Source organism: Podarcis gaigeae (assembly GCF_964106915.1).
Source record: "Podarcis gaigeae genome assembly, chromosome: 12".
In the NCBI taxonomy this organism is placed as follows: Eukaryota; Metazoa; Chordata; class Lepidosauria; order Squamata; family Lacertidae; genus Podarcis; species Podarcis gaigeae.
In genome coordinates, this window is record NC_139688.1 from 28,730,610 (window position 1) to 28,758,046 (window position 27,437).

General features: G+C 41.7%; 2 protein-coding genes across 6 annotated transcripts in view; one reads left to right on the top strand and one right to left on the bottom strand.

Annotated features, from left to right (window-relative positions):
• Positions 1–3,253: 3,253 nt before the first annotated feature.
• PDK4 (pyruvate dehydrogenase kinase 4) lies at positions 3,254–14,873 on the bottom strand. Its single transcript, XM_083705375.1, has 11 exons — positions 14,605–14,873; positions 11,622–11,763; positions 10,625–10,696; positions 10,087–10,271; positions 9,319–9,408; positions 8,508–8,585; positions 7,894–7,970; positions 7,559–7,657; positions 6,964–7,071; positions 6,180–6,293; positions 3,254–5,527 (listed from the first exon to the last, which is right to left on the bottom strand). Exons 1-11 carry the CDS (start codon positions 14,732–14,734, stop codon positions 5,384–5,386), a joined length of 1,239 nt encoding a protein of 412 aa, XP_083561501.1. The 5' UTR covers positions 14,735–14,873; the 3' UTR covers positions 3,254–5,383.
• Positions 14,874–14,921: 48 nt separating this feature from the next.
• Positions 14,922–27,437, top strand: part of DYNC1I1 (dynein cytoplasmic 1 intermediate chain 1) — a 230,124-nt gene continuing 217,608 nt past the window's right edge. For 2 of the 5 annotated variants that reach the window (XM_083705284.1, XM_083705288.1), the window contains exon 1: positions 14,922–14,979. Coding sequence is in view for 2 of the 5 variants with exons in the window: in XM_083705286.1 (XP_083561412.1) it covers positions 20,573–20,575 (3 nt within the window). In the remaining 3 variants the exon portion in view is untranslated. Of the gene's footprint in view, positions 14,980–15,473; positions 15,567–18,028; positions 18,087–20,448; positions 20,576–27,437 lie in introns of those variants that run through there. The other 3 variants (XM_083705286.1, XM_083705281.1, XM_083705290.1) reach the window with 3 other exon arrangements.

Consider the following 27,437-nt stretch of genomic DNA (forward strand, 5'->3'; position numbering starts at 1 on the left):
GAAATGCAAATTTTAGGGGTAGGCTGAAGTGCTTTATATAAATGTTTTCTTGTGAGAAAGCTCCACCCCACGCTTTGAAAAAAAGTATTTGTTCTAACAAGGGTAATTGTCTGGAAATTGATGGAAGTCATTCAGTTGCCCCCTGAAGAAGGCTGCAACGTGACATTATGGTAAACCATGGTTTATTGTGATGGGAATGAGCCAACACTCTCTCCCCAGTCCACAGACTTATGGACTTCCCACTTTCATCTTCCTGGCATGGCTACCAGCAAAACTTTCCTGATTAATTACAGTTTAGCATTCTGCCTGAACCCCAAACTGTGGCTAATCTTAACTATGGTTTGTTTGAAACAAGCCAGCTCCATAAACTAGTTCAAAGATGGTTTGTTTCAAATAAAGTTTGATTAAAAAAAGGACTAAATAAAGTTTGTTGGGTTCAGATGACACAGCAAGCTGTGGTTAATCAAACATGCAAGTGGAAACTTCTGAACCTCTCCATGTGGATGGGAAACATTTACCCAGGAAGTGACTAGACTACCATAATTTCTGTCATGCTGAATAATGGTTTACAACAATCAGAGAGCCCTATGAGTTAAAGGACATTAGGTATATTGGCTGACTTCTTAACCTGCAGCTTTGAATGTGGCTGACTCCAAACGTTGTTCTGTTCTTTTGGGCAGGGAGTGGTGGTTATCGGCTCATTATCCAACAGGGAGCACATTGATGTAGGGTTATCACCTGCTGAATACAAGTCAAGGTACCAATTTGAATTCATTTAATAAGTAGTATGGGCAACATGGCTTTAGCCTGACAGCATGATTTAGCCCATGGGTAGGCAAACTAAGGCCTGGGGGCCAGATCCGGCCCAATCACCTTCTAAATCCGGCCAGCAGATGGTCTGGGAATCAGCGGGTTTTTACATGAGTAGAATGTGTGCTTTTACTTAAAATGCATCTCTGGGTTATTTGTGGTGCATAGGAATTCATTCATTCCCCCCCAATATAGTCCAGCCCCCCCCTCCACAAGGTCTGAGGGACAGTGGACTGGCCCACTGCTGAAAAAGTTTGCCAAATAGGAACAAGGTGGCCCCCAACTAAAGCTCAGGATTCTGTACCATGGATTCGCTGTCTGGCCTTGGGCATTTTTGTGGGGTGTGAAACACAGAGCAGTCAAATGCAACATTCCTAGAGTGGACGTAAAAAGGGGACCAGCCAGTCGGAACCCACAATTTTATATTTCTAGTCTGTTTCCCATCTGGGAAGCAGAAACAGCAGCAACCTAGGATGATGTTGCTGGTGTGTGTGTGTGTGTGTGTGTGTACACCTGTTGTCAGGATCCAAAAGAAACCCACATATTGAAAAAGAACTTTGCAATGAATTATTCCCGAATTTGCTGAATCAAGTGGCACACACTTGTATACTTTGAACTCCACTCATCCCTGCCCACTCTCCTTTAAGCTAGCTATTACAGCTGTTATCTGGAGACATTGCCCCAGGAAGGTGGTGTTCCTAAGCTGCCTTATCTGAAAGTTCCCCTGTATGTAACCTAGTTACATAAGGTGATGTAACAAGACCTTTTTTAAAAAAAATGAGTTCCTTGAAAGTTTGCAAAGCAAACAAGTGCACAGCAAAGGGCAAAGTACTTCTAATCAAAAGGTAGACAGGCACTATATAAAGCAGAGAGGGGCTGTGAACAGCTGTAGAATAAGCCTTAGAAACTAATTAAAGTTATGATTGTGCAATGTATACATAGATTGATGAACTGTCTGCACAGGGCTTTTGAAAAACTGGCAAGGACTTACATGGACCTTAAAGGGAGAAAGATTTTTATAGTTTAAAGTTTTTTTAGTAGTACATGAGAAGCATTCTTCTTTGTTTCTGTTGAGACCCAGTCCAAATTTGGCAAAACAAGTTCCATTTAAAAAAATAGATTGCTGAATTTTCTCCACCTAGAAAGCCACAGGTGTCACTGTTGAAAAGGTCACAAAACAAGCCTGGGAAGACTTTTCTGTCAGGCCTTAACGTTTATACTACTGCTTAACCAATACACTAATTCTTGATATTGTTTTCTGGCTCTCTTTTTTTCCTTTCAGCATTCTGAGAGGAGTGTTTACTTTCTAAAACAATGGGTGCTAGAGCTCAAGACTTTCTCCTCCCCATTCTAAACACCCACCTCTAAAAATAATGGCTCAATGTAGCTAAGTAGCAGACATTTTCCTCTACTTCAGATGGGGCCCCTGACATTCAAAACCAGCTCCAGGGCTGTCATGACATTCTGGTTATCTGCTCCCACCAGAGATTATGCCCCCAATATAATTGTGTGGGATGAGTAGGAACTGTCTCTAGCTTTGCATCGGCAAGGGCAGTTGTGGGATTTATGGCTCTCTTAAATGAGTCTGTACACCAAGACAAATTGGACTCTGAACAAAACGTTGCAGCACATCACAACCCCAAAAGAGGAATTCTCCAAACCCACAATAGGAATTCTCTAGTTCAGAACGAGGGAGCCGGGATTGACTTTTTCTTTTTGCACATCATGAGACTTTTCCGTGGTATGTTATAGTGCTACAAAGCTGGAGTTTACATGTTGCCTGTGAACAAAATGATCTTTATACTGTAGATAGTAAGCAGGTGAGGATGATGGCACATGGCAAATTGAAAGTGTATTGGCTTTAGCCTTGCCTTCCTTCAAGACATCCCTGTGTGGGGACAGGGTCGTTGTATGCTGTGAGTTTAAAAAAACATTTCCCTAATCCTCATTCCCTCCCTCCTGCAATTACTGTAAATTATTAGGGGGCTGAGTAAGTGGGTTGTGTCTTCCCCATTTATTTCCATACCAACATTCCATTATAAACAGAAGCCTCAAAAAAAATTTCAAGGTCTTTTGGGGTGCTTTTTCTCTTACACCTGCATATTGGAGGAACTGCCCAACCATGTAGATAGAAACCACTACCTTAATTTTGCTTCCAGACTGCTAAGCGCTCAGCTACTAGAGTTCACTGTTTGAAAGAAGTGACAGTGTTACTGTTTACAAGCTATAGAATAGCAGTAATAACTGAGCAACAACTAGAAATAAACTGTTGGACCAAAAATGGAAGCAATAATGTCCGACCCCCCCAATAACAAGGACATGTAATTTAAAAAAACGGATAGACTAAAAAATAAAATGCAGACTTAGAAATCAACCATGTAACAGGCAATTCATTGCTTGCATGATTTAAGAGGAGGGTGGAGAAGAAAAGAGTCAAGCAGTATTTTTTTAAAAAAACCACCACAATTTTATTAAAAATCTTATAATACATCTCGAGTACACCTGAACTCGAAGGCACACTGTGGAAGAAATAATTCAGTCTTCAAAAATTTAGGTTTTTTTACACTGCATTTTTCACTTTGTACTGAGCATAAAACAGCACCAAAAGCTTATTTTGCTCAAAGTCAATGGCATACTTAGGCTTGCCTTTACTGCAGCCATATACTTCAGCAAAAGGAATTCTAGTATCCATTTAGCGTGATAATATGGTCTGTGACAGAAAGATGGCACCTTTGGTTATTAAAACAGTAAAACAACTCATCTGTAGCAGATTGTATGCACTGTATGAAAGTCACAAATTCTGTCACAGTTATCCAAACATTATGGGTGAACATATGGGGATTATATATGAATGACATTCATCTTGTTATTTAATGCTGCCACTGTGATAACACCATAACACTAACTTAATGCACAGCATTAAGACCTCACCCCTTAGTTCTTCATCTCAAGTATGCAATAGCAAATTAGCATGTCACCTACACACTTGTTTCCTCATAATCAAGCATATACAAATAGGCACTGCAGCAGAACAAAAATCTTCAGCATTTCCCAAAACTGAACTACAATGACAACAGGAAGGAACAAAAACACCCAATACTCCAGCAATGTTAGCTGTTAAGCCTTTTGTTGGTACAGGGTACCAACTGCACATAATAGCCTCACATGGCTGGGATTACCAATTCAACTGAACCCAATGTCCACAGCAAAAATGGACATCAGCAAATGTGGGAGCTTCATTGCTGTCCACAACTGAGCAGACACTAAATCTCCACAGATAGCAATCATTTTAAACATAAAGTAGTTTTCGCTCTTTAGCACATTGCTTTTTTTAAAAAGAAAAAAGAAGACTGACCTGGATTGTCACTAGCTGGGCCCTGATCAAATTCTCTGCCTTTTAGCAGCACAATTTGGAATGGAATATTCTCCCAATGATCTCGTCACAAAAAGAGACACTCTGCCACCCTCGTTCTTTGCAGTTACACAAAGAAATAGTATTTCTCACAGCTGTTCATTATGCATTTTCGATACAGGAACAGTATCTTCCACAACCTGTTTTATCATCACATCCCTGCAAATGTCTCAAGAGTAATCTTAACATTTACAGCATTGAAAGTCACTTTTTTTTTCAAATTGAGCTGTGGCAGGTGGCCCCCAAATTAACATACATGATTCAAATTTACACCCTGAAAACATAGTGGGTGTGCACACACATACATAGTAACAGTACCATTTAGAGAACCCATCTCCCCTCTCACAAACAGCTTCATATCCTGCTCAATGACTTGCAATTTAAGTATCTTTAAAATACCCTATTTGTACTGCTGCTCCCTCACTGTACTGAGCTGCGAGCCATACACCAAGATACAGCTAATAAACTTTTATCTTCACAATATCTAACCGTCACTTCCTTGACATCACTTTAAGATTCTTCTCCAAGAAGAGCAAAATCTCAGCATTAGAAAAGCAATGAAAACGCTATACATAAATACAGCTATTTTACATTTAAAAATTCAAGTAATGTTCACCATTTGGAGCAAGTTTAGAAATATGCAACTTTCAGCATTGCACTCTTGATCAAGCCAAACAACTGCAGTCAAGGTAGCCTGTTGTCGGTGCTCTTTCAACTAGACTTTGTCGGCTGAGCATGTCAAATATACTTAAAGTCATAATTTTGTAATAGGATGAAATACCTACTGACTGGATATGGGGAAAATTGATGTGTACTGGAGTTCAACCACAACATAACGTTTTTTGAATATTATCAAGTCCCACCTCAGAAGTCTGAAAATATTAGTACTTGGGAGTGCTAATTTAAATTTCAAAAAGCTAAAAAGAAATGATGTGCACATCTTTCTATGCATTTTGATTCTCCTAACATATCCATTATCATTAGACATGCTGTAGTACAAATACAGTACATGCAGTCTATGCTGTAATCATGTCTTCCATATAATTTCTTCTCTTGCTAAATCCTGGTATAGAAGAGAAATGAATTCTAGTTATTCGTTTCATTAGTCCTATCTGAAACATTGGTTTGATCCACTTTCAGTGTTCTGGAGAAATGCAGATTTCATGCAGCTGCAGTCTGCCTTGACACATTCTTTGGTTCTTTACTTGGAACACACCAATCATCTGCTTCTATAGTGGTTTGATAATGCTTCGAAACAGACTTGTTGAAAACAGGAAGTTTCTCTACAGAGTCTGTGGAAAGGGCCTGGAAAGCAAGACCAAATATAGTTAGATTACACCATTACTATCAATGTAGTAAACTGATTTTTTTTTTACTGAGCCTCGTTATGAGCAAACATACAGCCTGGAACAAGTTTGATTCAAAGTTTGAGACTTGATTGTTCTGCCAATCTTTTGAGACTGAAATTTATGATGGACCACACTTATAACAATCTTAAAGACAGAACACTAACTGATAATACAGGAATGACAAGTAGTGAGAGAGACTAAACTCAGTATTTGTGGGAAAAGCAAAGTCAGATTATTTTTAATGTGAAGGTGGCCAATCTAATTTATTAAGAACTCTCATTTCGGCACATACTTTCAATTATTTTTTAATTTATCACATTGTAATACTTCTATATTTCTATAAAATAGCCAAGATGGCTTGTAATCCAAATAATAAAATAAGTTACAATGACCTACTTAGACAAAGGCAACAGCAGTCTTTTGAAGAGCATATTCTGCAAAGACTCGCTGATGACTAATGTACAATTGATACAAGTAATCATTATTACTTTAAAGTAATAAACCTCAAGTTACTAATAAATTAAAAACAAACCTGATTCAAATAAGCTGGTGATAGGCACAGTTGCAGCACTACAAAATTACTGGGATTGGGGACGGGCAGAACATACCTTTAAGTAGATGAGAGCATCTGTTCCATAACCAGAGATGGAACACAGATTGAGGTCCCCATGGAAGTATTTAGCATACAGGCGAGAAATGGGTAAGCCATAACCAAAACCAGCCTAGAAAGAAATGAAGCATTTTGTTAATTGGAACGATGGGGTCCTTCTTTCCTAGGCTAAGTACTGTACAAGTGTCACACTGTGCAGATCCTATTGGTATGGAGTCCCAACGAAAAATGATGTGCTCTACAATGATTCTTCACAGGAGAAATATGAGGAAAGCAAGTTCTCTCCTGTATAATGCAGTCGTAGTTTGCATTATAAACAAAGGCAATCTAAAATAATGCAACACTACTGACCTAGTTTTGGAGGCTCCTTAGTGGTTGCTTGTCTACATAATTAGTAATGCTGAACAGAAAGGGGAAGAGGTGGAAATACATGCCAAGTATTGGGTCACTATCAGGTCTGGGAGAGGTAAACCTGCGTACAAATTGTACACACCAAACTACAGGAGGGGGCTGAGACAATACTCCTCTCCTCCCAATACAGAAACCCTGATGTGCACCCCCATCCAGAGTCTGAATTTGTGCAACCAGAACAAGGCTGTTTCTATGAATTGGAAGTGATCAGCATGGTTGAGTCACTACAGATATCAGGCGTGCTTACGTGTACACCTGGAAGCATTGTTTTTGTCAATGAACTCAGAATCCAAGTCTTTGACAAGAACAAGGGCTGCTACAAAGACTCAGCTCTCATCTTACAGCTTAATTCTTATAGCTTCATCTCTTACCAGAGGAGTAGAATTCTTTTCCATCACAGGTTTTGGTGCTGTAGAATATGTGTAGCTGAAGAGGCTTTCTATTTTTCTCACTGGAACACCACCCCCTCTATCAGATATCTAGTTGAGAACACACACAAAAGGTATTAAATGCATGTTTCTAATCCTTGTTAAAGTATCACTAATGCCCGCACAAAGCCACTAAATCATTTCTGCTTTAAGGATCATCCTGTATCAAATTTGCTTATCTTTTCCTTAAAAATCAATACTGTCCAAAACAGTATTTGGCTAGCGACAGCTTATTGTAATTTTGCTGCAGTTGACTACCCATCTATTCCACACCAAATCTTTTTAAACCTATGAGACTCTGGATGCTTCCAGACGGTCACTATTTTGGGGTGGGATTCAGTCACATACTGGCAATACAGAAAGTGCTAGGGAAATGCATGGGAAAAGTGAGATAATGCTGGTGATACAACATGATTTAACCTCCTCAAAAACAAATCAGGAAAAATGCTCAATAAACAGGTTGTCTGGAAGTGCCCCACTTGCAAGTTTATGTTATATGTTGCATCTATTGTATTGGGGAAAAAGCCTTGTAAGATACCTTAATTGACAGGTCTTCCTTTCCAAGTACAACAGTCACCTCAACTGGATCAAGGGAAGGTTTGTTTTCCTGGTGTTCAACTGTTGCTCTCATTGCATTCTAGGAGAAACGAAGAATCAGGAGGACTTAATTCCATCTGAGTTGCTCTAATTTTTGCCATTTTTAATTCCAGTCAATATACTAAAGTATCATTAGATTTCTATTCCACTTCTTCCTTCCAAAGGAGTCCAAGGCATCAAGCAAAATAGTAAAAACAGTGCTGAACAAATGCTGCTGCTAACGCACACATAAATATGGAGGCAAAAAATGAATGTTTCATAATTGCAAACACAAACCTTGAAAAGTTCAAACAGCATGTGAAAGAGGTGGGATGGTACATATACTATGTGGATAGGCTGTCCAGCTGCCTTTCCTGCAGGAAGATGCACAAACAGTAATCAGCACACAGCTGCTATTCAATTTCAAACAATTGTTATTGTGTGTCCAGAATAAATGCTTTCAATTAAGATCTGTGCATTTAACACTGCATCCTGAAATTTGTTATCCTTTATTATTCTATAGTACTGTAGTTATGAATGTTCTTGTTTTGCAGAAGTTTGTATTGTATTGAAGAAGTACAAACTTCCTGCAATCCATCCTTCATGAGCAAAAACATTCTTGAACTATTATAATGGTGGATTTGCAGCTAAGCTAATTTCTTCTTTTGATTTCTTTTAAGGAAATGCGGATGCCAACCCTATCAGAATTACATGTCCATGTGCTCATTCAGGTCTGGCATATTCCATCATATGAATGAATGCAACCGTGCAAATTTAGCACTTTCTCAAGGGGGGAAAATAGTAAGCCTCCAATTCTAGACAAGTGGGTCAGCAGTAAGAGCAAAAAGCTTCTAAAGAGGAGAAACCAAAGAGCTACCCTGATACGGTGGAAAAGAGGAAAATGCGCTCACCATTCACTTGAGTAAGCTTTAAGTCTGGAGAAGCGAAATAGTATTGGTCACAAAGCATCTGGGCACTCTGGAAAGCATCTGGAATTCATTTTAATAAGAAAAAATGAAGCACGATTTAACACAAACTCTTATGCATCATTAGGCATATCCTAGATACCAGACTACTCCAGGCTGTGCTCTCTAGCATTGAAATAAGGCTTCTGTATATACAGAAAGCTGAATTATAACTGTCAGCATTAAGGCACGGAATGCCACTGAAATATCTGTTAAATATTACCCAAGACTTCTAACTGCACATGTCTGTCACGTGGAAATCAACAGATCTTGCATGCAGCAGGCTGAATAGGGCTGTACCCAACATAAATGCAATGCCACCTGACTGCATGAGAAAATTCTGATGACCCGTTAAAAACAGGCATTCCACCCTTCATTCACTCACTACTGAATGTAAAAGTGTGCAACTTGCCAAGATCCCTGTCTCATGACGGTCAAAATATGCAGGTAGGCATATAGATGAACATACGGAGTTGTCTTATACCATAGTGCAATTGACTCTTCCACCTTCCTAAGCACAATTGACTCTGACTGGCAGAGGCTCTCCAGGGTTTTAGGAAGAATCTTTTCCCAGCCCCACCTGAAGACACATGAGAAGGCACATGGGGCCTTCTGCACGCAAGGGAAATGCTACAGTCCTTCCCCAAAATATTCTGCACTTAGATGTGAAGCCAGGATACTCATGAAAGACTGACAATTCTTTCACTTTCTTAAACTGGTAATGCACCAGGGGATGCTGACAATTTCATATACGTACCATGCACCAAATCCACAACGTCACAGCAAGGGTCAATGCATCCAATGTGCTTTGGATTACCCACATTGTTATTGTTATCAAAAATAAGCGCTGTTGAATTAAAAGACAAAATGGTCAATTTTTTTCCAGGTTGCTCAACATTACAGCTATCTAAAGGATGATTTTTAGCAATAATAAAAAGGACAAAGTGCCACCTTTTGGAAATTCCTCCCGAATTTCAATTCCACCTTTTAAAACAATCCAGACGTATGGCAGCCCTGTCCTATCTCTCCTTCCCACAAGAGCTCATGGTGACATAGAAGGGACTATCCAACTTTATATTTATAACTGCTCTGTAAGGGATGATGGGCCAAGGGTCAGTGATTTGCTGAAGGCCATCTAGTGAGCTTCATTGCTGAACTAGGTTTTATCTGCTATTCTATCTACTACAGTGAAGCGCTTTGGCATTTACATTTTTCTAGTCTGGAGGCATCTGTATCACAATGCATTTCCCCTTGTGTGTACTACTTTACCAGGTTTTAGTACTGGAGTTGTTATGTACACACATTTCATTGCTTTTTAGCTATACTGTTTATTACCTAACTACTTTCTGCTTTTGACCCTTGTTCTCCCTCTCATAATAATTTATATAATTTACACTTGTCATTTTTCTTTTTACAACCAGCAAAGATAAATGATTAATAAAATCCACAGTTCATCAAATATTTCTAAGAATGTTTGACAAAAACATTAAAATCAACTTGTCAAAGGGATGGAAAAACAACTTACTGTGCTGGTTTATTAACATTCGAATAGATATCCGGTTCATGTAAAAGCGATCCAAGAAGTACTGGATGTTTTGATTGATGAATGGGTCCATCTTGGAATAATCTCTGTATTCTAGAACCCCTTGTGCCATTGTGGGCACTACATCATGGTGCCGATTTCGGACTTTGACAATGGCATCTATGAAACTGGGAAGGGGGGGATAAATTTAGACTTGGCCTATCTGACGAAGGCAGCAAAGCAAAACTGAATTAAGTTATTTTTTTCACCATTCATTCTGTCAAGATAATTGAAGCATCTTAATGTTATCTTGACAGTTTATAATTTATTGCTGACTTATTTTATTTCAATGTGCCATTTTTTGCAGTATCAGGTGTCAGTTAGCTATACTGTTAAAAGCTTTTGATCATTATCATATGATCAGTAGTCTCTGTATTCTGAACTGAATAATGTTCATGCTTGCTTAGTTGAGCAACCCATCAAGTCAGCTGTTACTGTGAAGCAAGTAAAGCTACTAACAACACAACTCATAAGAACTTACTTTGATAGAACTTTGTGGTCATCTGATTTTTTGTCACGGAACTCCACCAGCTCCATTAGGCTTTCAACATACCTGTTAATATACAAAGTAAACCATGAATTATTCATATAGGCCAGGGAAAATTGACTGGAGAGATATGATTGCTTTAGCAATTCAGTAACTCGGTGACCTCACGTAGAAGGCAAACTATGAGCAAACAGACTACTAGGACTTCAGTTAAGTTTAGGAGTAGAAAAATATATTTTAAATTCCTATGTGCCTGCCTCAATGTTTGTATGCATGCCTCTTAAGCTATCTCCAGCTCACTATTATATGTTTTTTTAAAAGGTGTGTGGTATCAGTTGGTATACAGCATTGCACATACCAAGGACGCAAACAATGCCACCAAATCTGTGCACAAACACAGCAGCTGTTAAAACGCAGTTCCTTTATCTTGATTGTGCAGAATGTCATCATTATGATAACACTACATGGGCAGAAGACAATTATGTGAGGCTTCACAGCATCTTAGTTCACATTTAACAAGCAGCCACGGCAGCTATAAAATGACTACAGAGGATGCCATAGTTGTGCGTCCAGCACGTGCTTTTCTATGCTATGGCCTTGATATAATGACCTGCATTTTACTAGCAACCTGTCAAGCTTCCAATACAGTGGTACCTCTAGTGACAAACTTAATTCGTTCCGGAGGTCCGTTCTTAACCTGAAATTGTTCCTAACTAGAGGCGTGCTTTCGCTAATGGGGACTCTTGCTGCCGCTGGAACACGATTTCCGTTCTCATTCTGGGGCACAGTTCTCAACTCGAGGTAACTCTTCCAGGTTAGCGGAGTTTGTAACCTAAAGTGTTTGTAACCTGAGGCATTTGTAACTCAAGGTACCACTGTAAAGGTTCTTGTTACTGTTGCAAGGTAAATATGAAGCTTTCTGAAATTTAAAATACAAAAGCAGGATTAAGTTGAACGTAGTAAAATGTGTTACGTAAGTTTTGCTACTTACCAACTTTTTACCAACTGTACTGAAGGAGTGCTTAACAGTCGGCTAGGGAGGAAGTCGATTTCTTTTAGGATATTTGCTAGCCTCACAGGAAGTTCATGCCGAAGAAAAGAAAAAGATGTTTTCTCGCATGCATTAGTTGACCCTGAAAAACAAAAGCCAGCTCGTTTAAGTTGTTTTCCATATAAGCACCATAAGGAATAGCTTCAAGATATCATATGTCAACTTTATGTTATACAATCAAGTAGCTCAGCTACCAGTGCAAGATCGTGTAGTGACTGCTAGTTATTAAAACTAAAGGATGTTTTGCACAATGGCAGCAGTAAATACAAAGTAATCTCTGAAAATCATCAGGTGTCTTCTGCTTGTCACACATTTCCCCAATACCAATGTGCTCTTAGGGAACAGAGCTATGATATGACTTACCCCAGATAAAATCAGCTATAAACTATTATTGATTTAAGCCATATTATATGTAGTTACAATTTCTTGGTAAGGATTAAGAAAAAGGTCTAAGCTGCAATCATATGTGCACTTCCTTGACAGTAAATTGCACTGAACTTGGTAGGACTTAGTTCTGAGTAAACATGCACAGGACCATACTTGGGAAGAGTGGACTAGGCCACATCCCAGCTGTGTTCCACCAAGTGTTCAGAAGAATGATGAACACTATCTGTCTCTTGAGATATTAACAAACAAACCCCCACAAATGCATATAAATTTCACAGTGCTTTACTCTATTTTAAGTTCAACAAGTACAGTACTACTTAACATTAAGAGTATGTAATTTTAAAATGCCTTTGGCTTTTCTACAAGTAAAAATTGTGGGCCCTCACAGAAAATAGAGACGAACAAAAGCCAATCATTGCTAACCAGCCACAACAGAGATCTGGTGAAACCACAAGCATGTATAGAAAGCTTTGGCAAAATTACTACTGCTTTAAATAATTCCTTTTAGCTGCAAGTAGCAGACCACACCTAACACACTGGCATGTGTATTTATATATCTAGCAGCTGAGTGATTAATATTTTTTTCTGCTTATAAGTTGTAAAGTTTTAAACTGTATCTACTAAATGAAAAACAGCTTTTTCTATCACACAACAGACTGACACTGATGGCTGAAGAATGACTGAATACAGTGTCAGCAATAATAAACTAACAAAGCCTACTATGGGTGGCCAGGCTAAAAGTAATAAACTGAGCAATGCTGAAAATTACTTATCCAATTAATCAGAACTAGAGGACAAAATCCTATTTTCATACTTTGTGACTTGAAGTTATTACCATTTTTTTTCTAGCATTTGTAATAGAACATGTGAAGCAACTTGAGCCAATGAGAATAGAGTAAACAACTATGAAGATTCCTAGAAAGCACCCTTGAAAAGCTGCCATTTAAAAAAAAAGGTAAAACTGCTTCTTTATAGTTTTTAAAAGCTAACATTAAAAAGTATAGAACCAATTTCAGTGACTAAGAAAAATATAGTTTAGAAACACAGGCATGTAGACAAATGTTTACTTAGGTGAACTATTTCCAAATGCTTCACATTTGATTGCATAATAGATTTAATAAGTACCATATGAAGGGAAAGAGCATACAATGTTATTTTTTTAACTTGAGAATTGAGAATTCCTGTAAACTATAGTAATTTCCTGCAAAACTCTCCCTGCACATTTGCTTTCTAATAGAACCAAAATTGTTGCATAACAAAATTGTTGCATACCAAAACCACAGAGAAAAAAAGATGAAAAAATCTATATGTTCAACAGGTTGACAGTTCCATGGAGCTCTGTGCAGTCCTAAAATATGCTAACAACAAATGAAAACTTCAGCTGGACTACAAGGGCAAAAGATGAATAAATCAAAGGCAGTTTTGGGGATCCTTAAAGATTTGTAGTGCAAGTTTATTCAGAAGCAAGGTTAATAGTCAGGGCTGGCACACCAAGGTGAGGAAACCACCTTGGGCAGCATAATCCAGAGGGACAACAGATCTCAATGTAGATCTTTATTCCCCCCCCCCTTTCACCTGATACAGATCTTCACTCACCCCTTCCTCCCTGGTGAGGAGAGAGGTCACCATTTTGTGGTTTGGCTCAGGTCCTAAAATGTCTTGGGCTGGCCCTGTCAACAGGGCTCACTCCCAGAGAAGTGTACATAAGGTTGCAGCCTAAGAGATCATGGCATAAACTCCTTTGGACTAGATCCCATAGCATCAAATGTGTGGATTGCATCAGATGAATTCACTTGATGAACCAGACTCCAGTCCACAGAAGCTGATGTAACAAAGAACTTGATTAAGCACTTTAAGGTAGCTGAGACTTGTTTGCTTTTGGTTTTGCTGTGATAGATGCACATAGCTACCCCACTGCAATTTGCTTGAATGCAAGCCAGTAAGAAAAGATGGAGATAACATTCCACACCCACCCCATCCCTCTTGGGAGCATTATCCAGGCACACCCACACCCCAAAGCAAAATCGTTTTCACCCTCCTTTCCCTCAGCTTACACTGCTTTGGACAGAGGACCAGGGGTACCCCCCACTTAACAGAATGAAACCCCTAATGCAACAGGACTGACTTCCCACAACTTGAAGTGAGTGCAGTCATAGACTTTGCTATCTGTAGCAACTTTTGCCAACCTGGCACCCCTCCAGATGTTGTCTGGCTGTGTTGTCTGGGGCTGGCAGTCCAACAGCATCTGGGGGGTACCAGGCTGATCTATGGGGGAGGGGGGTCCATAAGACCATTAAGCCTTATGGCCTCTCCACACTAAACTGCACCTCTTATACACACACACACACACACACACACAGAGTCATCTCAAGCAGGACCCTACTAGGCGGTGTCCCAGAAGGCCATCTCCCATCACCAGCGACCACCTCAACCCCCCCCCCCCTTTTGCTCTGGCATTGCCCCACAGCGGCCACCCCGTGCCGCCCCCACTCTCCCTCTCTCACACACGCGTCGATCGCACCGCAACTGCCCTCACCGAAATCCAGGAACTGCTTGATGGACAGCGGCGACGGAGAGTAGCGGGCAAAATGCTCCACCTCTCGGGGCGCCCGCTCCCCGCCCGCCAAGGGGGCCGCGCTGCGAATCGCGATGCGAGCGGCCTTCATGGCTCCGCGGCGCCAGCAGCAGCGAAACGATGACCGTGAGCAACGGGCTGGAGTGTATGTATGTCTGCGCGGTTCCCCCGCTCAAACCCTTTCGCCTCGCGCCCTGCACGTGCGGCCCCTTATTTACCACTTCGAACCCTCCCTCCGGGGGGCGTGTCCGGAGCGCGAGCGCCAAGCCACGCCCCCTCTCCGGAGGCTAACTGCCCCGAGCTGGCTCTTCCCACAGCCACCTCCCCCCCTTCCAGGTATCTCGCGTGCGTGTGTGGCGACCTTTAGCCCTTCGCTCCTTAGAAGCCTCGGCTGCTGTGGGAGGAAAGGGAGAGGGGCGTGGCGGAGGAGGCGGCACACGGAAAGTGGGTGTGTCTTTCTTTCGACCCACTTGCCCTTGTTTACGCAGTTGGGGGATGGAAGGACACGGTGTCATCCTCCCTCGTCCAAGTCCCGAGCCTTAGTTCTCTCCCCCCCCCGCTCCCCTCCTGCCGTTGAAGAAACCGTCAAATGACCGGCGCGAGACTGAGCCGTTGGAGTTGGGAGGCCGGGGGGGTGGGGAGAAGAGAGAATGGAGCGCGGCCAGACCCGCTCGTCATTGGCGGGTCGTTTTACCAGAAAGGGCCAATGGGAAGGCTGTATCCGTACTGTGGGCGCTTTGACTTCGGGCGGGCCTCGGGCGATAAACAGCTCGGCATATTCCTGAGGGAGGAGGCGGGATGTGCCGGTTTTTCCAAGAAGCAGGAGAACACCCGGCGCGGGGGCGCTTCAAGGGATGGGAAACGAGGCGGGGGGGGGGGGGCAGGGCCGGATTTAGGTTTGATGAGGCCTTAAGCTACTGAAGGTAATGGGGCCCTTTATATGTCCAGCTGTCCTTTCTCAACAATTTGTCGCTGTTTTTTGTGCTGAATACTGTATATGCTTTATGGTAATTGATGGACCTAACAGGTATCTAAAGCCATTTGCACATGCAGAATGCCGGCACCCTGTATATAGAAATGAGCAAACCAGTGATATTTTAGGGAGCAGGCTAGCAGGCGGGGCCCATTGCTTACATCCCAGAAGAGGTCAACACAAAATGCTGTTGCTGTATGTAGGTTTTATTTTACTTGTTTTTTATCTTATATTTGGAAATGTACACCCAGTTTTTCCCCCTTTAATTTTTTTTTGGGGGGGCCCGGGGCCCTAAGCTATAGCTTGTTTAGCTTATATGTAAATTGTGGGGGAACGTGTGGTGGCGGCTGCACATTGTGAGAGAAACGTGCTCGCTCCCTGAAAAGAGAAGAAGTGCCCTTCTGAAAAATTATCCTCCCCCACCCTAGCAAAACATCCTAAATATAAACCGTCCCATTTTAGCACACAAATCAAGATGTGCTCCTTCCAATGGTTTCACGGACTTGAGGCTGGAAGGGGGTTGTTTTCTGGCACTGCAATCGGTTAGTTGTCACGATAGCATGATTGCAATATCTTCACATTCTTTTGAGGGGAGTTGGTGTTCAAGAAGCACTGGGAAAGTGAGGCTTTTAAAAGAATGGTAAATGTGGAATTAGGCAGCGTTCGAACCATGGAGGTGGGGTTTTCCCCCCCCCAAAGGGTAGCATCATTCCCTTTTTATATACTTTTTTTACTTTTATATACCAGCATTTCTCCATGATGTGCAAGGAGAGGCCACACGTGGTTCCTCCCTTCCCTGTTTTATCCAACAACAACCCTGTGAGGTAGGTTAGGCTAAGAGACAGTGACTGGCTCAAGGTTGCCCAGTGAGCTTAATGAGTGAGTGGGGATTTGAACTCTCATTCCATAAGTGCCATAGGAGCCAACTTCTAGGGGCTGTGGGGGCTTCATAAAGGAGATGGGCATTTCCCTTCAAATGGTGTGGGTGCACTATGTTGATTATGCGGGGTGGTCACTCTTTTCTTCCCAACCCTATACAATACTGCATATAACACCAATGTCTAAACAAATGTAACTGAAGAACCTGAAGAGACAGTGCATGTGCTTTTGAAAATGAGGGGAAATTATTTTTTTAAAGAAGAAAAGGAGTGTGTGGCAGCCCCCAGTATTTAAAGAGCCCCCACCCCTATTACATATAAGAACCAGAACATAAACCTATGAAACTAGAAAAGAGCAAAAAATATCAATGTTTGGTCTAGATCCTAGGTACTGCACCCTCACTAAAGGAGACTGTATGGATGATTCACTAAATGATTGTAGGATGGTGTGTATACCTGAGCTTATGGCCTCAAATTCCCTTTATCTTATATGCTGCTTTATTACAAAAATGATGACTAGACTACTGATCCTAAAATGAATAGTTAGTTGCTCAACCACCCCTTCCAGAACCCACTGCTCTCAACTGACTCTCAACTGCCTCACATTCAAACTCCCTTACAAATCCTCATCTAATCCTCACTCACCACCAGAATTCCACACTCTCCCTTTCCCCCTCCCTCCTTGACATTCCCATAATAATTCTGATACAATTACCTTAATAACCCTATTACATTCAATATTTTATACATGATGCTCCCTATAATCACACTGTTAGAAGCACTTGAGCTTTCCATTCCTGGTTCCTAGGAAATGGGGGTGAGCAAACTGCAAGTTCTTTATCCCTGTTCTAAAAACCAAATGTCTTCCCCCAAATGATCCTGGGAATTGTAGTTTGTTAGGGGTTCTAGGGATTGTAGGTCTGTGAAAGGGAAGCCACAATGGCATGAATCATTTCGGGGGAAGTCATGTGCTTTAAAGGTGCATTGGATGCTCTTTAAAATATAGCATCATAGAATTGTAGAGTTGGAAGGGACCATGAGGGTCATCTAGTCCAACCCCTGCAATGCAGGAATCTCAACTAGATGATCCATGACCGATGGCCATCCAAGCGCTGCTTAAAAACCTCCAAGGAAGGAGAGTCACTGCTTCAGGCCCTAAGGGCTTCTAGAGCAGGAGAAAGCAAGCTTGCTCCATCCTCCATGTGACAGCCCTTCAGACTTTCGTTATTGAAAGGACTGCATGGTGTGGATCTCATATCAGTGTTATGAGAATGTAAGCAACACATTTCTCTCTCCCCTTTCTCCACACCATGCAGAATTACAATGGTAACCAGAAGCCTGGAGTTTGGAGCCCAGCCAGGGCTGGCTGTGGGCAGGATCCTTGCATTGCTGGGGGTTGGACTACATGACCCTTGGGATCCCTTCCAACTTTGCCATGCTCTGATTATATCAAGCAGCTAAAGGAACAAAAAGATGCTGAAACATTTGGGAATCACAGGAACACTCTCCCCACCAGTGGCTTCCAGCAAGAGCTTGCATTTTTCTTAGAAGAGAGGCAGGCCAGAACAAGGGGGGGAAGGCTCAGAGTTCAGGTAGGTAGAAATGCCAGTTGAGTGCCCTATACTATAGGAATGCTTCCTTCCCGTGTCCCCCACCCTCATGCGCCAGACTGGTGCTAGCATGGCTGGGAGCCAGGTGCCTGCTCATTCCTCCATTTTCTTTGCAGGGAGGGAGACTTTTCCCAACATATACTTTGTTCTGGCCAAATCCCTGGAGTGATGTAACGACCCTCAGGTACTGGGGCAGAGGGAAGGAAGGGGTCCTTGAGAAACACATTGGGGGAGTCTGTGGCTTCCAGCAAGTGCTTTTCAGAAGCATTGCTCCCTCCCAACAGGGGAGGCTGAGCATAGCCATCACAGCTAGTTGCCTTTGATAGGCCTCTCCATGCAATTGTCTAGCCCTCTTTGAAAGCCATCCCATCCAAGATGCTCTTGTGATGCATCTGGTTCTCCTATGCTTCCTTGCCCCCGCAAGGAGATGACTATTGTTAGATCCTTTGGTTAACATCTATCTGGGCTGGAAAATATTAAGAATCAGAGGACTGGTGAGCTTCCCTTGAAGCACAACTGATCAAAGGCAGATCTGTTAGCAATTCACAATTTCTCCTCTAAAGGACATCAGAAAACTTCATCAAAAATTGTTTATCTAAGTTTGTCACTTAAATGCTCAGTAAAGAATGCTCCTCTCTTAAGACATTGTGGCCCTTAATTCATTTTTAATTCTTTTGAGTCTTGAAAAACTCCTCTCTCTGAGCAGTTAGTGACCATAAAGCTAAGAAATATTGCTTCCACATTAGGAAATGCCATCTGAATTTTTTCCTTGTATATAATTTGATAAAGGTCTGTATGAGACAGAGAATGCTCTACTGTAAGCCTATGGCTTTTCTCACGCAAAAGTGAAAGTGCAAAGGTTCATCTTAGGATGCACTTGAAGGATAAAATAATTTTATCCTAAACCTATCTCTTGAAGAAAGTGCAACTAAGGCATCAGGTGCACTTCTGTCATTTTTTTTTTTCTGTTCCCTCACTCTTTGTCTCCTTGTTTTGTAGTTAACATTTGGCTTTTGCTTGTTTCTCAAGCTCATCAAAATCTTCTCTTTAAAAAATCCAGAAGTGAACTGTACAAACCTGCACAAGAACTCAATAACAGGTCTGATTTCTGAAGGGCTTTGCTGACCTTGTGAAAATGACCTAGCACACGGATTTATATCTCTTAAGATTCTGCAGATTTTGGCTGTGAACTAGGGCCCCACAAATTTTTTTCAAGTTGGGCCCTACAGTTTCAAATTGGGCCCCACTGGCTGGCCCTGAGTCTCATCGTTGCTGGGCCCGAGTTGCCCTGCTCTTGGATGAAGTCTTGGGTTTGCAATTTTGGGAGAGGGGAGACTGCCCGCTGGGGGGCTGGGGAGGCCTCCTCGATTTAGAGGCTTCAGTCTACTTAGACTATACATAAATCCGGCACTGGGGGCAGGGTTTACCAAGGCCCCCACAATATTTTATTCAAGTTGGCACCCCTGGTAGGTCCATCCGAGTCCTACAGTTTAATCTCTACACCATGTTGGCTCTCCAACACTTCACCAGATAGTGAGCAAGCTGAAGAGTTCCCCAGGAGTTTTATTCAGGCTGGATATTAAAGCAAACAAACAGAGGAGGGGCATGGATTAAAAAAAATACACCCTGAATATACACTCTGTTGTTTCTCTTCCACTGTTTTTACTGTAACACACGAATCCACTTGGAATATGCACATTATTTGAAAAAAACACCCATGTAGTCCTCAGGGATGCAGTGGCACCCTTGAAATCTTCATCTGACTTCTACAAAGCGTCTGAACACACACACAAACTCACATCCTGATCATGAGATGCCAAGGGTGATTTTCTCTCTTGAAAAGCACATGTCAAACAATCACTCTTTTCCACTTCCTCTTTCAGCTCTATGTCCTTTTCAGTATTAATTCTGCTGTTCTCTTGCAAAAGCAATATGTGTGTGCGCATTTGCTTTATCACTTCTTGTATCTTTGTGGGATAGTATGAGGGAGAGGGGTAAGAAGTGACCATTGAACTAGCACACAGCACTTCCTCAAAAATCCAAGTGTGCCAGTGGGCATAAAACTGGTCAGCAACCCCTGATTTATATCATGGAGTGAAGAGGTTTTGCAGACCTGCACCACAATCCTGTAAGCCAGGGGTTGCCAACCCAGCACCTGTGGGTGCAAAGGCTTAATGGATTGTATTCCAGGATAGGCTATGTATCCTGAATGGCATGCTGGAGAAGCTTTAGCTGGGAACTTTGGGTGGCAGCCAGTAGTTTGGTTTCTCTCTAGACATGTCCTTTAGTAGGTCAGTCATGGTTACCTACTTTGACTTCTTAATCTGTTTCTTCACTCTCCCAGGTGAACATTGCAGTTTTAAGTGGCTGGTGTAAATCCTATACGAGTTTGTCCTTGTCTGAAGGTCTGGAGTAAATGTGGCTACGTTTGATGTTTAGTTGACAATAGATCATGTGATACGCTCTTCATGGTAAATATAGTAGTTTGTTGGTATCTGGCATAATAAGACAGCGTTTATATGCCGATTGAATAGTTGCACAGTGGTGTTCAGAAAGTGAACCTGCTGTGTAGACTTGTGAAGAATCAGTTTGATGATGAGGTGGAAGTTGCTCCAATTCTAGCTGTATTTCTCAAGGTCCCACCCCTCATACTGGTTTCCCTATCCTTTCTTTATGTATCCAGCTAGTCTGAATGCTAATGCCTCTTCTCTGCAAGGCCATTGGGGTTGGGGTTTTTTGTTTTGCTCTGCTTCCTTGCAGAGGGCAACCCTCCCCTGCATGAGGTTCAAAATACTCCCATCCTGATGCCCAAAAGTCAGCAGAAAAACTGGAGTTTTTCCAGGCCCAAGTACCACCTGAGATATTTGTACATATAATATACTATCAAGCACTGAATTCCCTCTGAATAAAGGCAAAGAAAAACCATAGAACACACCAGTAAGCCAATTACTAAAGGAGCTGATCCTTTCAGCAAGGAATAATAATAATAATAATAATAATAATAATAATAATAATAATAATAATAATAATAATTATTATTATTATTATTTATACCCCACCCATCTGGCTGGGTTTTCCCGGCCACTCTGGGCGGCTTCCAACCGAATATTAAAAACAATAAAGCATCAAACATTAAAAACTTCCCTAAACAGGGCCACCTTCAGTTGCCTTTTAAAAGTAAAATAGTTGCTTATTGCCTTGACATCTGCTGGGAGGGCAGGCACCACTACCAAGAAGGACCTCTGCCTGAGCTCCTAATCAAATTAATTTGTGAAGAAAGGCCAAGTGTAATGCAAGTTTTGGTATTATAGCTGCAGTCCTAAGAACACTTGCTTGCTGATTTACATATATGCTCACCAAATATTACACAAGCTGCCCAAGATGGCAGCTTAATATTGTAAATGGGTCATTTAGATATGCAAAACAGGTTGGTGGCAACAGGTTCTTTTAACTTTCCAGATTTTTCTTTGAAATAGTAAATGGAATCAAATTGGGGGAAAATATGGACTGGCATTTTCATGCCAATGGTGTTGTGTGTATTTCCTGCACAATTAGCACACATCCCACAATAATCACCCATCTGTAAGCACCCACAGATAAAAATAAGGGCATACAGGTTAACTGTACTTTCCCATAGTAAGAATAATCAAGCAAGTCAGTTCCCTACCCCTGTTACATAAGGCTGCAGCCTCTTCTTGTGAGCTGTGTGCTGCATTCATTTACAATGCACAAGAAACAATATTTTATAGAGAGCTCGGAAAAGAAGATGAACACTGCAGAATGACAACCTGAGACATTCACACTCGCAGAATTTTTAACAAGGCATTCACAAAAAGGGAAAGAAGTGTCAGTGATTGATTAAAGTCAAGAAATGAGAAATGTTATTGGTAAATAAAAGGTACTGTAAAGGTAAATGACCCCTGGACAGTTAAGTCCAGGCAAAGGCGATTATAGGGACGTGGGTGGCTCAGTGGTCCTGGTAAATAGGGGCAGCTGGAAGAACATAAGGGCTTAAGTACCATTAAGCTGTGTTCTTAGAAAATAGGTGTAAGTTCCAAAGGCAAGTGGTTGAACTTAATAAAACTGCATGCTTATTAAACCCATGGGCAAGGGTTGCCATAATGGCATTTTTTCTCAGAGTTCTCTGCTGGCTTTATCACTAACCAGCCTTATCTTGCTAGACCTATTTGTTTCGCTGTGCTTGTTTTTCCACTGACTCCTAACATTTTCTAAATTTACTCTCCCCCTTTTGAATCCTCAGACAGCTGTGAAGCTCTGTCTCCCTAGCAGCAGTGTTGACAAAAACAAAAGTCACTAAGGCTGAAATCCTATACCCACCTGGCACTAAATCTCATTGAGCTTAATAGGTAAACATGCTGTAGCAGTGCAATCCTATACCTATCTGCTCAGAATCAAATCCCATTGAATTTACATGGGCAAAGGACTGCAGCTTCAAGAAATTTAATAAACTATTAAAATTTAAAAATAAGTTAACATTAGCTGCTTTTTTGGACATGATTATATTGGCAGAGAAAGCTGTTTGGATTAGCTTGGTTAAAGTTTATTCAATCTGCCTGCAGGGTATGGGCTGCTGTTCTACAAATGGGTATAAACATCGGGGTGGCAACAGGGTTGGAGTTGTTTTTCAGAAATGTCCTTCCTTGTAATGGTCAACCAAAACTTGGAAAGGAATCATAAAGAAAGAAAGAATCTGTAGATTTGCTAATCCTGTTTTGCTGACTTTGATCATAGCCATTTTGCCCTCAGAACATTCCAACAGGAGTTACATATTTAATTTTTCCAAGCCATGAAGCTGTTCAATAACCCTCACCTCCCTGCAAAATTTTCTATACAGACTTTAAAATACAGTGAAATGAAAAGAACAACTAGAGCTGTTGGCTGTTAATCCAGCTTTCCCCTATTGATAACCTATAATGCACAATTAAACAGCTTTGTCAGCTTGCTGGACGTGGAAGACATTTTATCTCAATGTGAAGTTTAGTAGGGGAAAGTTCACGGAGCTGTGAACAAAGATTTTCCATTTGGTGTGTGGCAGCACTGAGATACTCTGCATTGCCTCCACGGCTCAAGTTTAGTGGGGGAAAGGTCATTTCTAGCGGATGAGCCACTGAACAACATCCTCCCTGCTTCTCATATTTCGTAGAAGTCAGAGTACAGTATTTGGATCACTTCCCCACTACACTAAGCCTAGATGGTAGAAAATGTGTCTGCATCCAGAATAAACTTGCAGTAACAGACATTCATCTTCTGTAAACAGGAGGCAGTCTTCTGCATTTTTCTCTACTTGTGGAACAGTTTACTTGACCCATTTGGAACACCCACAAACCTCTTTTTTAATACCCAATGTACCTGCATTTTAAATTTAAATATTTTTACCAGAGGTTCAAATGGAGGGGAAAAGTTATTAAAATCATTTTCCATGCACAGCCTACATGGGTCCCTTGCCTGTCCATATGGCAAATGTCGGGTACAATGAGCTGTGTATGGGCTGAAGACTGATGCAAGCATGACCACCTTGTGAATTGTTCAGTCTGGTGAGAAGGCCTCACCTCCTCTGAGTTAGCCAGGCTGATGTGGCTTTGGAGTTTAGCAAGACTGGCACTAGTAGTGTGGCTGAGCTTTATTTTTATTTCTATTTTTGGCCCCTTAATTTTGATTTTGCCCTGTTGTGTATAGTCTGGATTATTTCACTGAAGTACTGACAAAGGGATATTTATTGTATTGTTTTTTTCTTATTTGACAGTATTGATAAAAAGGTAAAGGTAAAGGTACCCCTGCCCGTACGGGCCAGTCTTGACAGACTCTGGGGTTGTGCGCCCATCTCACTTAAGAGGCCAGGGGCCAGCGCTGTCCGGAGACACTTCCGGGTCACGTGGCCAGCGTGACATCGCTGCTCTGGCGAGCCAGAGCCGCACACGGAAACGCCGTTTACCTTCCCGCTGGTAAGCGGTCCCTATTTATCTACTTGCACCCGGAGGTGCTTTCGAACTGCTAGGTTGGCAGGCGCTGGGACCAAGCAGCGGGAGCGCACCCCGCCGCAGGGATTCGAACCGCCGACCTTTCGATTGGCAAGTCCTAGGCGCTGAGGCTTTAACCCACAGCGCCACCTGCGTCCCTTGACAGTATTGATAGGTTATGTTAATAAGCTTTTCATGCTTTTTCAAGCATTGTTTATTTGGGTAATAAGCTGGAGGTTTTTTTCCTTAAGTGATTCATAAATTTTACAAAACAAATAAATAAATTACCTTTCTAGAAGCTTCTAAGATTGTTGCTTGCTCTAGTAAAAAGTTTGGCCCAATGCAAGACATGATATTCTCTATCTTTCTCCCTCTCTATCATATTTTGATGGAGAGAGCATCACCTAGCAAAGGCTTCTAGCATGCTTGACTATACTTAAATAAGTATAATGCACCAAGAAAACTGGAACAGTCAGATAATGTCAGTCCTTCGCAGTCAGTTGACATTTCAAATGATGCACCTAAAGACCTTAAAGTAGAGGAGATTCTCAGAGAACACAACAAGATTATATAGGACAAGCACCAATTCACTCTTGCTGAGTAACAATTCATTTTGATTTCATAACCTGTGAAGTGGTATGTTAAAAATAATGAACTGTAAGGAAACCCATGAAGAGTGTGATTATCAACGCTTACTGCATCTGACCTTTGTTTGCTGACTTTTATTGTAAGGCAGTCAAGACAGATAATTTATATCATCCCTTTCCTGTACTTTTTAATGACCTTAGATTTAATTTTTTTTTAAATTGGATGCATGAAACAAAAAGTTAGGCAGCCAAACAAAATGAAGGCATCCTTATATATTAGAACTTCTCAAGGTTGTTATTTATAAACAGTGTCTTAAAAGCTAAGCACATTTCCTAGCAGGGAAACATGACTCCTTGCCCTTATCCAGACATGCGTCATACCTGTTTTTGTGCATCCATTATGTCTCACTCTTTTTAAATAAAACTTCCTCTTTAAGGCTGCTTTTCAGAAATATTGAGTGCAATGTTTACCAACTGGTGCTGAGCAATGCATTTTCATTTGGCTGGCTCTGGCTGCGTGGGAATCCTATTGAGAAGACTGGCGGCATATGTCTATCAGCAAGGACCAGTTGACTGCTCCTTGCTGATGCAAACATAAAGAACAAGGATAGCTTTTTTTCCAGGTCACAACCTGAAAAATGAATTATAGAATAAATCTCTATAATTTAAATATAGCAGGGAAGGCTGTAACCAGATGACCTGCACACTTGCTCACTGTGCTATCCATCTGGTAACAGTTGATGGGCAACTCCAAGGCCCCTCCTTCTCTTATTTCTTAGGGTTCTTTATGTTTAAATCAAACTTGGTTTGGACTTTCCTTCAAATAAAGAACTCATTTAAACAGAGGATACATGACCATCCTAAGTCAGGTGTGTGGGAGAGATCCAAATCAGGAGTCAGGGGCCCAATCTGGGTTGAATCCCATGTACCTACTATTTACAGTACAGTAGTACCTCGGTTTTTGAACGTCTCGGAAGTCGAACGTTTCAGTTTTTGAACGCTGAAAACCCAGAAGTAACTGCTTCAGTTTTCAAACGCTTTTCAGAAGTTGAACATGCCACGTGGCTTTCGTATTGAGTTTTCCGCATAATGCCTGTAGGAGTTGATAGTAGTCATTCACTTACATGGAAGAAAGTAAAAGGGAACACCTAAAGGCAACATTGTCTGGTAACTTGTCCATTCATGACCCTAATGTCTGGGGATGTGAACAGATCCTCTCCCCTTGTGTCTCACTGATTGAAACCCATTTCTTGTGCCCCATGTTTTACATGGGAAACTCTGAGAACCAAACCCATCTCTAGCTGCATTGCCTTCCCATAGGTTCCATTTTTTGGTGGAGTGGAATGCTGGGAGAGTGGGATGGAAAATTAGAATCTCGTGTAATATACTTGCAACCTGTCTACCTGGTGGGTGTGGTATTTCTAGGAGGAGGATTCATGTGCTCAATGGGATCCTGACCATGTCAACTCTGCACAAAGACACATTGCACTCCTTGCTGGATCCATGGCATTGTAGAGCAGGCCACTCAGTGTCATGGATGGAGATAAGCTTGTGGAGCCTAGCTTTTGCCCTTACCACAACAGTGTCCCCTTTACTTTTTCCTGTATGAGTGAATAGCAAATTTTGATCAGAGAATGGAAATGAGAGCACCTGAGGACATCACCAATGTGGGGGCTATGCCATGGAGGCTGTGTACATAGTAACTTCTACTCTGGCTCTAGTGTGTTATCATCACTGATTTTTGAATCCTTGTATGCACAACATCATACAACATCATATGCTGGTGGCAGGTGGCGCTGTGGGCAAAACCTCAGTGCCTAGGACTTGCCGATCGTACGGTCGGCGGTTCGAATCCCCGTGGCGGGGTGAGCTCCCGTCGTTCGGTCCCAGTTCCTGCCCACCTAGCAGTTTGAAAGCACTCTTAAGTGCAAGTAGATAAATAGGTACCGCTTTATAGCGGGAAGGTAAACGGCGTTTCCGTGTGCTGCGCTGGTGCTGGCTCGCCAGCTGCAGCTTCGTCATGCTGGCCACATGACCTGGAAGTGTCTTCGGATGGCGCTGGCTCCCGGCCTCTAGAGCGAGATGAGCACGCAACCCTAGAGTCGGACACAACTGGCCCGTACGGGCAGGGGTACCTTTACCTTTACCTTTTTATGCACAACATCAGCCATGATGCGTAGCTATTCTGTAGTTTATTGAGAAATACTTCTGCTTGATGTTTCAAACCAAAATAAAATCTTAAGCCACAGTCACTTCACAGTTGAGCTGTGGGTTTATGTTTGAGACAGCCACTGCACATGTACAGATAACAGTGCATGCATAGGTGAATGAGAGTTTTGGTGGGGTTGCAGGGGCAGGAAAACTGAACAGGGAATGTACTTTGGGTGATGAAGGCACCCCACTTCCTCTCTAGTGTGTACAACGCCCACGTGTGACTTGAAATGCAATTGGTGTGGGTGAGAACAACCTCGCTGCATTTTCAGCTAATGTGTACATAGCCAGAGTATCCCACTTGTTCCCATCTGCATAGAGCCACATGGGTTCTGTTTTTTTGTTTACACTGAAGTGTGATTGAATGCTGAGAAACTGAAAATACAATGTAGGTAGATTAAAAAATATCTAGCTATTCGGTCATATACCTTGTCATGGCTCCAATTAATTCCTGGTCCCAGCTCGACTAATTATGGAACAAATTAACTTTCCACTTTAAAACCTTTCACATTTATTCAGTTCTCATTTTAATCCCTTACTGTTCTAAGTGAGACTGT

What these genes read in the sequence shown, in the direction of transcription:
- PDK4 (XM_083705375.1), bottom strand. Translation starts at nt 14,734, where the DNA reads ATGAAGGCCGCTCGCATCGCGATTCGCAGCGCGGCCCCCTTGGCGGGC. An exon ending in CGTTGTGGATTTGGTGCATG is followed by an intron (nt 8,586 to 9,318) that starts GTACGTATATGA and finishes AATGAATTCCAG; the next exon opens with ATGCTTTCCAGAGTGCCCAG. An exon ending in ATGCTCTCATCTACTTAAAG is followed by an intron (nt 5,528 to 6,179) that starts GTATGTTCTGCC and finishes CTTGCTTTCCAG; the next exon opens with GCCCTTTCCACAGACTCTGT.